This window comes from Falco biarmicus, chromosome 1 (genome assembly GCF_023638135.1).
Source record: "Falco biarmicus isolate bFalBia1 chromosome 1, bFalBia1.pri, whole genome shotgun sequence".
In the NCBI taxonomy this organism is placed as follows: Eukaryota; Metazoa; Chordata; class Aves; order Falconiformes; family Falconidae; genus Falco; species Falco biarmicus.
Window position 1 is genome coordinate 42,091,477 of NC_079288.1, and position 13,623 is coordinate 42,105,099.

The 13,623-nt window shown below is 42.4% G+C and overlaps 1 protein-coding gene across 3 annotated transcripts in view; it reads left to right on the plus strand.

The window, feature by feature from the left end:
- GALNT9 (polypeptide N-acetylgalactosaminyltransferase 9) overlaps positions 1-13,623 on the plus strand; it is a 273,921-nt gene that overhangs the window by 187,008 nt on the left and 73,290 nt on the right. For all 3 annotated transcript variants that reach the window (XM_056341904.1, XM_056341895.1, XM_056341910.1), the window contains one exon: positions 6,349-6,466. In XM_056341904.1, the coding sequence (XP_056197879.1) occupies positions 6,349-6,466 (118 nt within the window). The remainder of the gene's footprint in view (positions 1-6,348; positions 6,467-13,623) is intronic.

Sequence of the window (13,623 nt, forward strand, 5' to 3'; positions counted from 1 at the left end):
AGCAAAGAAGGTTTATGGTATCCTGGGCTCTGGCTCATCTTCCCTCACCTGCCGTGATTATGATGGACTGCTCTGTGTTTGATTTCTTGATCAGCAGCCACTAACATTAGAGTCATTAGTCAGCCTCAGTCAGCCAAGCGCTGCACAGCTTTCCATTTTATCTTCCTCCAGCAGCAGTGGTGCATTTCATTGCTGCATATGTTCTCACTTACTGCTGTAATATGCTGGAGCTTGGTACCAGTAGGAATGGGTATGTGCGTGCACTGAGTCAGCTGCCCTACACAGCAGGTGTGCCTCGCTCAGGTATGGGAACTGTCGTCTGACAGACCACAGTGAAGTGACTTGTGCTGCCGGCTCCAGCTGGGAGCGTGCGTGCCCATCTCGTGCAGTCAGGCCCTGCGCTGGTCTGTCACAGCGGTGGCGATGCAGCCATGGCGGGTCCGCACTGCTCTGGGGAGAAATCCAGCTGCGTACCTGAGCTTAGGAAGGGGCTCATCTGTAACGTCTTTTGGGATAAACCATACTGTCATGTGATAATAAAACTGGTGACTGTTTATTGATTGGTTGTGGCCATCTTTTCGGCTGCTGGTTCACAGGAGTCTGTAACAGAACAGTTTCTTTTTTATTTGCCCAAGTTCTGGTGGGTATCCTGCCTGTTCCGAAAAATATACTTCTATGCGTCATCAGAGAGATATTCTGCATCCCTATTGCCCTGCCTTTCCTAGCCAAGCATTCTGGGTTGCTTTTTTTCACATGCTGTAGCTCTCCAAAGGGGTTAACAAACCTTCCCATCATTAAGCTTGTCAGTTTTTTTCCTGTTGCTACTAAGCAGCAAATCTGTCCTTGAGTTCTGTTCCCACAGCCTGGTGTGACTCTTTCTTGCAGAAGACATGAGTTGTAAGAAAAAATAAATGCTTATGCAGGTACCATGCAGGTTTCCCCACTCACCTGTCAGGCCAGGGGTGAGGTGCTGCTTAGGAACCTGAATCAAAGAAACACTCTATCAAGGAAGGTGGAAACCCCAAAGATATGGGAAGTGATGTGTCATTTGAGTCGTCTTCTCCCTCTCCTTATCCCTGTTTATATACATTTATGTTTATACATTTTTAAACAGTTAATATTTGTGTTTGTATGTATGTATTTGTGTGTGAGTATAGGTCAGTTGTCCTGGAAATTGGACTTGTGTGCTCTGAAAACTGTTTCAAGTGTGACCTGCTTGCATGTATACTGACCTTAAGGCAAGGGGAGAAAGATGCCTGAGGGAGAGGAAGACTTACTGTGTCACGTGCAGTATGTCAGTTCAGCGCTCATCCCTTTCTCCTTCACTTGGTGTTGACAACCCCCCAGGCAGCACCCGTCATTGTGAAGGGAAGGAGGGGGATGCACCTGGCTGGAGAAATGGATGTTGGTGCCTGCTGGAGTTTTGCTGACAGAGCTGTGCTCCTGGAGACCTAAAATGAAATAGTCATGACTCAGACCTACAGCAAGCAGCTTTCATTTCTGTCCAAGGTGTCCTCTGCTTCTGGTACCCCACCCCATAGCAGGCACTGCCCTTTTCCATGCGGTGCATCTCTTCCCTCATAACCACCTGCACTGGACCTGCTGCAGCAGCAGGCAGGGAAGGAGGGGGTGTTCACCATCATGAACTGCTGCTCTCTCTGCTTCCTCCCTTTCCCCAGGGTATTACCCAGAGTAATGTCTCTCTCATCTCCCTTGCTACAGCCATGCCATCAAGTAACTTCCACAAATTTACTATGCTGTACCTTTCTGCAGTGCAGAATCAATGCTATTCTATGTTGCATTTAAAGGTTTTAGCTGCAAAAAACATGTTGCTGTGTTTCCCACATTATCCCTTGAGTGCCACTGTTGATTGTAATTAATGCTTATAACATCCTCAGTTGTGCCAAAGAATATTCCACAGATCAATGAAGTTGCCCAGCACCTTTGGGGTGTTGGTAAAAAACAGCATACTTCTATTTTGTGATGCCTTCCTTCTAAAAAGTGTTTTACTGAATAGTGCATGATTTAAGGAAAAGGGTCCCTCTATATAAAGCAGATGTGGTTTAGATTAACATATTTTACTCTGAAGCTGTGAAGTGCTAGAGGCATGCCCCGTCTCATTTGCTGGCCCCTGGCTAGTGAGCAGTGTTTAAGATGTACTAATACGGTTCCTTTTGCTTATGTATCCATTTCTAACTTTCAAGGGAAGTCTTTGCTGCACTGTACTAAAAGTAGTAGACATAATGGGAGTTTTTAAAGTACTGGAAAAACTCACTGATAGCAGCCAAGTGAGGGTCACATGTTTTTTTCAGGAGCAGGTTTTTTTTAAAAGTGTTTTCACTATGTCAATGTAACGCTGTAGTCCACTATAAAATTACCCACCATATAATCTTAAAGCACTTTTAGAAGTGAATCTTAGGCTTTCAAGCTGCTGAAGCAGTTCTCAGACTTTCACCCAGTATTATTCCATGTGCTTCACAAATGGAGAAACAGAGGCAGAGGGAGGTGGCTCAGATGAATGGCAGAGCTGGGAATAGAGTCAGGGTCCCCCAGCTCACGGGGCTGTGCAGTTGCATTACACTTAGTTTACAGTTGGGTCAGTCAAAGCGCAGGGAAGTTAAGAGCCTGGGCTTGACAAGGACTGAATGCCCAAAACTCTGGTTGAACCTGATGGACATGTTGAACACACATTGTGCATCATAGGCAGGTTCTTCCATTGCTTCAGGATGCAGCCAGGGCAGAGCCGCAGGCTTCCCAGCTCAGCTTCTGGGTTTGCAGCCATGCTGCAGTGCCGAAGAGCAGCGGCTGCAGACAGCCAAATTCAGGTGAAGGCACTGACAGTGGCAATTTTTGACTGGCTTCTCTGAAAAGCTGGATGTGGTTCCTTCTGCCTTTGCACTGCTTTTGTGGCTTATTCCTGAAAACACTTTTTTTCTGAATAAGCCATGAAAGCTTGTGAAGTCTGTATCTGAATACATCTAATGAGAAGAAATAAAACCTAGAAAAGAGAGAGGGAGTTGCAGAGGCAGTCCTCAGTGGCATTCGTCTGTGAGTGATGATTATGTAGTTGCATCTAAAATGTATTTCCCACCCCCATTCAATTAACAAGTCAGTGTTTTAATGGACAGAACCGACAGCTGCAAAAATCCATCCCCCAGAGAGAGAGATTCCAGCACCTGAGAGCAGTCTGCAAAGCCTAGTGGTGCTGTTTCTCATTAGGAAGGAAGGAGAAATGTCCTCATGGGAGCACCCTACTGCTGTAAAGAGCTGCTTCCAGAGGATTGGGGTGGGAGGTAGGGGCTGAAAAGAGAATGAGTCTAAGTCCAGATCAGCAGCTCAGTTTTGCAAAGCAGTGATGCTCTAGTCTTCATCCAGTGAAGCCTGTGTTTAGCTTTAAATACATAAAAATGGAAAGAAAGAAAATGGTATGTGTTTCTTCCCCCCTACCTTCTTCCCTTTTTTATACCACCTCAAAGGCTTATTTCATTCTAGAGCTATTGAATTCCCTTTCCTTGGGCATGTCCTTTCATTTCAGTTTCTAGACCAAATGCAGGATACATTGTACAAATACATATACAAATAGGTACAAATGCAGGGCATGTCTGGTACTGCGTCCAGGAGAGTTCTCAGACTTTGTAGGCAAGTCTCTCTTCAGGTATGGCTCTAGGAACTCTAAGCAGGAAGATGCATTTCACCACATAACTTGAATTTATAAATGTCATCCATCTTGCAAAGATGCTGCTGTAAGAGTATATGCATCAACAGCAGATGGGTGTGTCCAGCCAGGAGTACCCAGGACCATGTGGGGTTTTCATAGAGCTCTGAGACCACTTCTAACTAGAGACTGACTCAACAGAATGTCTTCACAAAGAGCATCGCCAAACAGAGAAGTGCTGGAATTTCTTGCACACACAAAGGGCGACTGTGAGATGTGGGAGAGGTCCGAGCACTGAGGGTGCTGGTAGCGACCCTGCTGCAGTTTCTTTGTAGGGTTTGTGACATCTGGCCTCAGTTCCCTCCAGCCTTTTTAACTGAATGGGTGCAGGGATCTGGCTGAGAGCCCCACTTCAGTCCAAAGTCATCTGTAAAAGCCAGATGTTTGCCTTTGTAACCACTATCGAATCTTGTCCCCCCAGCTCATGATCCAGCTCATGATCCACTCTGTGAGGGTGGAACATGAGAGTTAATCAAGCTATTTCAACTTCTTTGTCAGAAACAGTGCCGATCAAATGTGTTTCTATCAACAGCTGCCTTTTTCAATTACACAGAGAAAACATGAGAGGGATAGTATGCACTGCAGTATAGGATTGTAATGATCTGAGAGGTTGCAATGGCTTTCAGGCTGAGAAAAAGTGCAAGAGAGAGATGCTGAAGTGGTACCAGTAATGCAAGTGGTACAGCAGAGTCCATTACAGATAAGTAAAAGCAGCGCTTCAGCAAATGAACATTTTCAAGGGTACCAAATAGTTCCTGCCATAGGTTGAACTGTGTTCTGCTATGTTGGAGTATGCATTAAGCCTGGGAGCAAAGAATTATTTTGTCTGACCATATCTTGGATGTTTGTTTAAAGCCTTTTTCACCTCCTGCTGTAGAAATGGTGAACTGTTGATGAGAAAAAGGACCTGATGTGATAACACTGTTCCAGCTACCGGTTGTTGCTACCGGTGGGATCCACCAATACATAGGTAGAAAATGTGTTGGTTTTCCCGACCAGGGCAGGTTTTGACATGTGTATGAAACTGCCTCATGGATATGTTTCTCAGATGTCATGGGCAAATACCTTGTGAATAGCTTTCTGTACAAATTGAAGAAACATGCAGGTATTTGGGACAACAGAGACATCGTAGTCACAGTATAACATTAGTGCATTAGAAAGGGGACTTATTAAAATAGGGTTTAGACCTTTTCCATCATCACTGTTTCTATAGGGCATTTTCATGGTGTGTATATATATATATAAAAAAGCTTGGGCCATAGACAGAGCATTCTCTGTTCTACTAGGAGATAGAAAATTGGCATAAGCTAGGATTTTCCTGATGTCTTTTTACAGTAGCACCGTTAGGAATGATGCTGTATCTGCCAGATGGTCCAAAATCACTTTTTTGTTGGAAGAGGGAGCACAGCTCATTCTTCTAGGTCAGCTCCAAAAGTGTTCAGTTTCTCCTCTTTCGACAGTCTGGTCTGTTGGGATACCACTGAAATGGGGAGGTGGGGTGGGTGGGTGGGTGGGGGTGGTGTCTGTCCCCCAGGCCTGGGCACGTCCTGCAGATCACACTGCAGGTGACTACCAATGATCTTGCAGTAGGCACTGTGCAGCCTGCAGCTGAATTGCGAGTTGAACGTGGAGCTGCAGGCTCTTGTTGGTTTTCCACCTTAAAACTAGTCAAATTTACATTTTTAAATTGGGGGCTATAGTAGCAAATCCTAGCTCCTAGCTTAAAATTTAGAGGCAGGCATTGTGACCAGTACAGAGATGCAGAGAAAGCATGGACAAATGAAACTGGAAAATATCACTAGCTTGTAGTGCATTGAAATAATATCTGTGTTCATATGGTAAATGATCTCAAAATGTGTTGTCATGTAGTGCTGCTCAGTGAAAGGTTTCAGATTGCTTTGTAGAGGAGAGCAGAAACATAGTTTTACACATAAAGAAAGTGATGCTCAAAGAAGGGAAATGATTTATCTGAAGTCACCCACTTGGTCAGTGGCAGATCTGAGGGCAGAGTCTTTTCATCTGAGAATTTTCCCTTTTCTAAAGACTGCCCTCAGCAAACATAGAAATGTTAATCATGTAACAGCTTCACAGAGACTGAAATTTATCTCCTAAAGTCAACTCTGGGAAGTCCCTTGCCAGACTTCACACCATGATTGATCCGTGGTTCTTGACATGCCCTTACTTCTAGTATGTGGGTAAGGGGACTCCTCATTTCTGACAAAGCTTATGGGTTTTTTGTGAGTCAGTCTTCAAATAAAGTGTTGTCTAGTTCTTGTGCTACTCAGTATAGTGGTGAGCTTCAGCTCCAGCACAGAGGTTGTGTCTATAAGATAAAGGAAAAACAGCCTGATGCTTGACTTATATGCATGGAGTAATTGACTTACCTCTTGTGCCTGTCTCACAAGCAGCTGGTGCAAGTGTGTGTGGCAGTGAGTTAGTTATTCAGGTGCTCTGGTCCCACAAGGTCCTTTGTCCATGGACGGAAGAAGTGCAATGTGATTGCACGCTCAAAAATAAATTTAAAATGTAAACTTGAAGGCTAAGAACTGTTTTGTCTCTATAAATTTGTTGTGAGGTGGGTTCTGTAGTAGCTAATAAGCAACTTAATTTTTTGCTTTAATCTCTCTGTGCAGGACACCAGCCATGATTGGATGCTCGTTTGTAGTGGACCGAGAGTATTTTGGTGAGATTGGCTTGCTTGACCCTGGTATGGAGGTCTATGGAGGAGAAAACATTGAATTAGGCATGAGGGTGAGTAATAAAGAAGAGACTTTGTGCCATGTCCATTCGCAAAGAAAGACGGGGAGCCTGTGGCCCAACAGAATTGCTGTCTGAGTGATAGGCTATTACACTGAAGTAATTGATATTGCAACACTATCTGGAACTGACAGCCCCAGTAAATGAATATTCCTGGCCTTACTGGCCTTGAGAGAACTGATAGCAGTCAGAAATATGGTTTATTGGTTCATTCTGTCAGTCTCTGAACGCAGTGAGACAGATTTTCCCCTTTCCTAGTAGTTCTGCTTGTGCAAACAGCTTCACTAAGTCTCCATGTGCTCCTTGCACCAAGATGACGGTGAGTGCTTGTTGCCTGGCAAATGGAGTACCAACAGAAAGCTGAGGCCAGGCTGGTAGAAGTCAATTTTAAGTTCTGCGTACCATGCACGATGAATGTTGTGGTATTTTAAAACTTTAGGGGTCCTCCTTATAGTATAAGAACTACAGTGTACAGGTATTCAATCCTGACAGATCGGTCAGTGCAAAGTGTAGACAGGTGACTTTGGGACAGCATCAGTCCACCCTGTACTTCTAGACCTATAGGAGGTTTGATTTTGGTGATCCTTTGCCCTTGTTTTCAGGGTGGTGTTTCCCAGCAAGTCCTTCTGAAGCCCAAGGAACATGTCTTTGCTTATCACTTGAAAATTAGGCCACTTAATGTTGCATGAACACAGTTTCCTCATTATAAAGCTGACTGTTTAATTATTTTCCCCTTACTCCTTATTCCCTGCGTCATAGTAACACGTCCCTGGTGCATGTAATGCGCTCATTAAAGCATATATTCTGCTCATGGTGAAACACTGAAGATCAAATTAGTCCATTCTTTATCTGACTCTTTTTTTCTAAAATGGCTACAAACTCCTTCACACCAGTGGGCTGAGGAAGAAGGTCATTGCAGCAAGAGTTTATTTTCACATATGGGTGTTTATTTATTATTCCAGCATCACGAGAGGGATAAGGTTTGTAATGGGACTGTGTGAATACACTGCTTATACTTTAAGGTTCAGAATTCACATAGGGGACAGAAAAACTGCTACCACAAATCATCCAATTTTCCTTAAGAGGGTCAGGCTATTACCAGGATTGTGTGAGCTTTCCTTTATCATTGTGCAGGGCTTTGAGCTGTTTGAAACTTTTTCCACATGGCTGCTCCCAGAATAGATTGAATGCTCTGGCAAAACTCTGGCGTAGCTGATGAATAAGCCTCCTAAGAAATCTGAAAGCTGTCGCTCTTCCTTAGATGAGAAGAACTTGCTGAGTATGATTAGGGCTCCTGGTAAACAGAGGCAAAGGTTTTAATAGGATTATGAAATGGCACTTGCTTGAAGAGGCAAGGATTTGAAGTGAGCAAGGACAGGTTTTCAGGGGTAGAGAACCTGTTACAGCCTGCGGAAGCCTGGGATCCAGAAACCAGCTCTCATTCTTTGGGTTTTGGGTGTTTGGGAGGGGTGTGTGTGTGTGTTTCGTTTGGGGTTTTTTGCCCTGTAAAGAATAATTAACCCTACTGTTTGAAAAAGGCTTTATGAAAGTACAGGCATATGAGTGATTTCACTCTGCAATAAGCTGTATGCCCATAGCACAGATCTGTTACTCTCTGTTTTCAGCCCGGATCTAGCACGGTAAGTAATACACAGTGTCTGCCTCCTAATTTGCAACTCCTACATGTGATCCCCTCCTGTGTGTCTTTCAGAGCTGTCAGAAACTAACAGCGTGAAAACGCACAGGAACCTTCTCCCTTCCCTCTAGGATATTTATAAAATCACTGTGAATTTACAAAGTTGGTTTTTAAACTCCAGAATCTCAAAATAAGTTGCAAAAATCACTCCTTTCCCAAGGCGTGGTGCACTGACCCATGTGGGGGTATTTGGCATATCCCCCACACCTGCACAGAGGGATGCTGTTGCCCATGTATGACTCTGCTTGTGTGGATCAATGGAAGACAGAAAAAGGAAGGAAGAAATGATTGAATAAGTAAAGAGCAAGAAATAATATAATAATAAATAATAAATTTGTGGGGAAGTGGCATTTGGCTGAAGACAGTCCCTATTTAAAATAGCTGTAACAATAATCCTTTGAAGTTTTTGCAAACTATTATCATGTTACTGCTAAAAGAAAAGGAATTAGGCTTGGAGTGTCTGAATTAGATTACATTGCATCTAATCAACCTTCATTTAAGTTGTTTTAATAACGTGAAATAGCGAAAGTCAGTGAAACAAATTAGCTGATTTGGGAGGATACTGTTTGATAACCCAGCTAATCCCCCTTAAATCTATTCTTTATTAAAAAAAAAAACAACCACAAAACCACAACATCATCTTGGATATTCCACTATTGGCTTTTCCTTTTTCTAAATTCTTTAGTTGGAAATGTTTAAATAATTAACCAGAGTGATCTTCAGTATAAACTGACTGGGGCTACCACATCTATTGAAAATGTTTGGGGCTCTGCAGCTCTTTTTGTAAACTCTCTTTTTGTATAAACTTGCATATTGGTTAGAGCTGAGACATTATCCTAGCGGAGTAGCCTTGCAGCAAAGCCAATGTCTGTTTGCCAAGCTAGGGAGATTCTGGTTTGGTTGAGAAAAAGCACCAGCTGTTCTGGGAAATGGAAGAGAGATGGACATGATTGCAGGCTTGTGATAGTAAAGAAAAAGATGGACACTTACATAATGTCATCTTGTTCTTTGTTTTTCAAAGATGACAGTTTCAGCACAAGATGGATAAACACAGGACTGAATTCTGTAATGGATAAATGGTGCTATTCAATGAGTGTTCACCAACCAGCTACTGAAGCTGATGGGAATTGTCTGTGAGCACCTAAAAGCTGATTTTGGCCAGGAATTTACAAAGTCAGATGGTAGCTGGCTCCTGTGTGGATGAGGTACCCTTCACAAGGACGGTGAGCTTGGCTTGTCAGCTGCGTTCAGGCAAGCACCAGACTGCTGCTCTGCCTCCTTGTACCCACGTGGAGCCCGGGCGCAGTAGGTAGCCCAGGTTCCATTTCAGCTGTGCTTCAGCTGTCCCTTTCCCAACCTGAAGGCAGAGATAAAGAAAAATAATGGTACTTTCTCCTGCAGCAAAGCTGTGAATGTGCCTGTACTTGAAGAAGACACACTAAACTCAGGGTAGATCGTACCTGTAGTACAGAGAGATAACCCAGTAGTAAGAGAAATTCAAGCAGTGCTTGAATGTAAAGGAAGATGGAGCCTTTTAAGTGAGACCCTGTAAAAAACTGCATGGTTTGCAGTTGTCATGTAAATTCCCTTCCCAGTGGGAGCTACAGACACACTTAATTATTTAGAAAGGGAGCCCATAAACATTAAAAGCCTAGTTTATGATTTGACCTAATACAAGCAGTTTATGATGCATCTTTCTGTAGCAAGTCATTAATCATTGCACTTAGATCTCTCTCTTCCTCTGGTGCTCCAGTGATAAGGTGAATGAATTGCTGTTCTTATTTTGTACCTATCAACTCTAACAGTGGGTGGGAAGAGCTCAAGCATTTATTTTAAAGAATGGTCTAGTACAAATTATATTCTTCTTCCACCATAAAGAATCCAAACTAATTAAATAAAAAATATGTTGCCATATTGACAAGTGAAAGCAAAACCTTTTCATTTTTATGGCCAGCGTCAACTGGCCATATTCTTTATTCTCGATAGCACTGTGATGTACTTCAAAGGAGGGAATCTGCATCAGCTGGTGAATTCTCAGAGGTGCTAACTCAGAGATTTGGGAGTAAAAAACAACCAACACACACAACGCACAACTGCCCCCCCAAACTAATGACTTACCCAATATGAGATATCTTAAATAAACCTACTGTTTAAGAGGTCCTGGCCAGAGAAATAAATTAAGAGATGTCCCTAGGTACCAGTGTAACAAATTAACTCTATTGTGAATTCAAGTGATGGCTTAGTTCTGCAGCATAGCTTAGCTGGATGCTTCAGGTTAGTTGTGAGCTCAGCTCCTGCAGATGTGTCACAGGTAACTTGGGCCGCTTCTGGCACGCGGCAGTGGCACGGTCCTGGGAACATACAGTTCATTGTGATTGAAAAGAACTGTCTGAAAACAGGATAAAAGCTCAGATCATTTGCGCGCTCTGCTGTTGTGATTACAATGCTAATGGTGGGCAAGCTGCCTAGCTGAAATCAAGCGTGGGTTCTGTATATAGAAATGCAATTCCACCTCTGGGCTTTGCAGGAATACTGTGTGTACTGTAAAAAAATCATGATGCAGATTCACTGAAATCTCTTTGTGAGGAAATAAAACTCATTATGTAATGGACTTTTACACACAAGTAAATCATTAGACTTTCCAAACTTATGCTATGTGGCCCAGCTTTACTTTCTTTAAAAACAGATGAACTACATCTTCTCTGAACAGAAATGCTAATGGTAGATTGTCAAGCAGTGAATTCTTGACCTGATTTTATTCCCTTTTGCTAAGGAGATTTAGATTCCTTTGAGCAGTCAGTGGTTTAAATGCAGATTCTAGGCTGGTATGCTGTAATAAAAATGTCACAAGGTTTATGTATAGCAAACTTTAATTCTGATTCTGGACAGTGCTTTTTATCCAGTGTGATTCATGAGACCAAGCCCCTAGTCTTAGAGCTAAGAGGTAAGTAGGAACTCTGTTCTGGAGATTTTATCAAAATGTCAGGGTGTTTTTTCCACATGCTGTGGTAAAATACAAGTGAAAATTGTCCAAAAATACAGGTTAATCAAAATGTCTTATTCCAGTAAGTTCAAAAATACTTCCTATTTATTTTGACCTTTCCCAAGCTGTAATTTTTAGTATAAATTAGTTCAGTTTCAAATGGAAAGTTTAAAAGAAAGCCTTTCAGTTTGAAGATATTTAATCATTTAAATGATGTTAACAAAAATTCACAATTGCTGGCATCTGAAAATGTAGTGCACTCTTTCCTTAGACTTGCCTGTTCACACTGCAGTGCAATAAATCAGCATTTCCAGCATGAGGTTAAATGCTATTAAAATGCTATTTCTGACCAGTTCTGCTTAAGCAAACTTCTACCAGTTCTGCACTGCCTAAGCAAAATCCTAATAAGTGATGTAATCTACTGTTATTGGAAGTTGCCCTGTTGCATAGGTTGCAAAGATCTCTGTGATAAATTCCCTGGATCTCACCCTCCAGTTAAACTGTGTAAGTAAAGGTGTTCTCTTTTCCTTCTCCAGTTCAACTTAGCATTTTTATAGGCATTTCCTAAGGTAAAAGAATGTTAAGCTTGTAAAGTCAAGCATTAAGAAATCATGAAAAGATTGAGTTCATAGTGCCTGGATTACATTAATTCGCAGCTCCTTTCCCTCTTCAAAATAGGGATTGGAATAGCCTTTTCTGTGGTGATGTGCATATATGATGAGCCAGGTCCTCTGCCCATCTAAATGTGCAGCATCTTTTAATTCCAGCTGAGTTTCATTGATTCAAACAGGATGAGATTAGGCTTGACATTTGTATATAGCAATAATGCGTTCTGTCTGGAAAAGGAGACAGGCTGACTTAGTTGTCAGTGAAGATGCTCATGCAGGCATTAAATCCCAGGCTGCTGATGTCACCACAAATCACCACTGTCCCATTGCCGAAGCGTGCAACTGCCAGTCCCAACGGGCTACGCGGGGCAACAACTGTATTAACAGCCCAGAGAAAGCTGTTAGCAGCCCGGGTTACTCTGTGGTTATATCCTCCCCATAACTGGTGCTCGTGCCTCCGTGCAGTGAACCAAAGAGATGCAGTGCTGTCAGCAAACAAGAAAACATGAAAAAAGCAGATGAGGACAGGCTGAATTCCAGTGTGACAGCCAGCGCCTGGTGCCAGGTTTCAAATGTCTGACAACAACCATGTTTCAAACTGGAAGATTTTCCGTGTAAATGGTCTTCCCACACATGAAAGAGAAGAATGTGAAAACAGTGTAAAGCAAAGCCAAAGACCTAAAAGATGGCCCTTGGCCTGTTTCGACTAAGAGTGCTTGGGTTTTTCCTCTGACCAGATTATTTATATAGTCTCATTTGTACTCTAAGTGGGATGCATGATCTTGTATCTGGGGAGACAATCCAACTCCCTACCTGTCTGCAATTTCTTTGAACCACAGTGTGCTTTTTTCCCTTCTTTTTTCTTTTCTTTTTTTTTTTTTTTTTTTTTATTGATGATAACTGTAACCTTGAATGGAAAACAATGTTTTCATCAGAACATAGCGCAATGGTGCCCTAGCATGAAATTGCCAGCAAACTACAGGACTAGAGCTTGTGAATACCGTTAAAAAACACTCTCTAAAGTGGGAGCATTGGAAATAGCTCACAAAAGAGCATCTGGCCATTTGGCTTCAATATCACATCATGCTCCATCGAGTGTAACATTTTATGTTACAAACTCTTTCATGTACTAGGACATTATAAAAGCCAAGGCTAGAAATTTCAGAAAGAGATCAACAGTGAAAGAACTAAGGAAAGGAAATGCTTCCTTAGTCTTTGCTGCTTTTTTCTCAGTCACTTTCTTGCAGATTTAATCTAAATCTGACACAGGTTCCTCTGCAGTGGTGTGAACTGAATGAGAGAGAGGGGAAAAATGCCGAGAAGTTGAGCATGCTAATAGTGTTGAGATTGAAATAGGTTTCACTTGCCTAATGAGGAGACTCAACCAAAAGCCTAGAGATGAGCTACAGCTGGTCAGAAACTTTCTGATATAACATATTTTCTATTACAAAATAACAGTTCATCCAGAACTCCAAATGTTCTGTAGAACTCTAAATTTTGATGCTGATTACTGGAAGCCTGGCTTGGGCTGTTGCATGCCCAGCTGTTAGTCCTTAGTCAGCTCCCAGCACACCTGGCAAAAGGTTTCTTGGAGATTTTTGGAACCATTTTGATTCTTTTTCAGAACCCTTTTAAAAAAAAGTTATCAGTGCTGTGGAAAACATCATTATTCCACTTGAAAAATGAAATGCAGAAGTGTTTCAGGATACCAGCTGTTTCCAGAGCAGGGAGATGCCCATTTTCTAATTGACCTTTTGATTAATTCCCCAGGTGGTTCTTGTTTGTCTGGTGATGAGAGGTTTAATCTGACCCTCCAGGAAACATAGAGAGCTCTTAGGATGGCAAGAGTCCTTTCAGCTGGAGC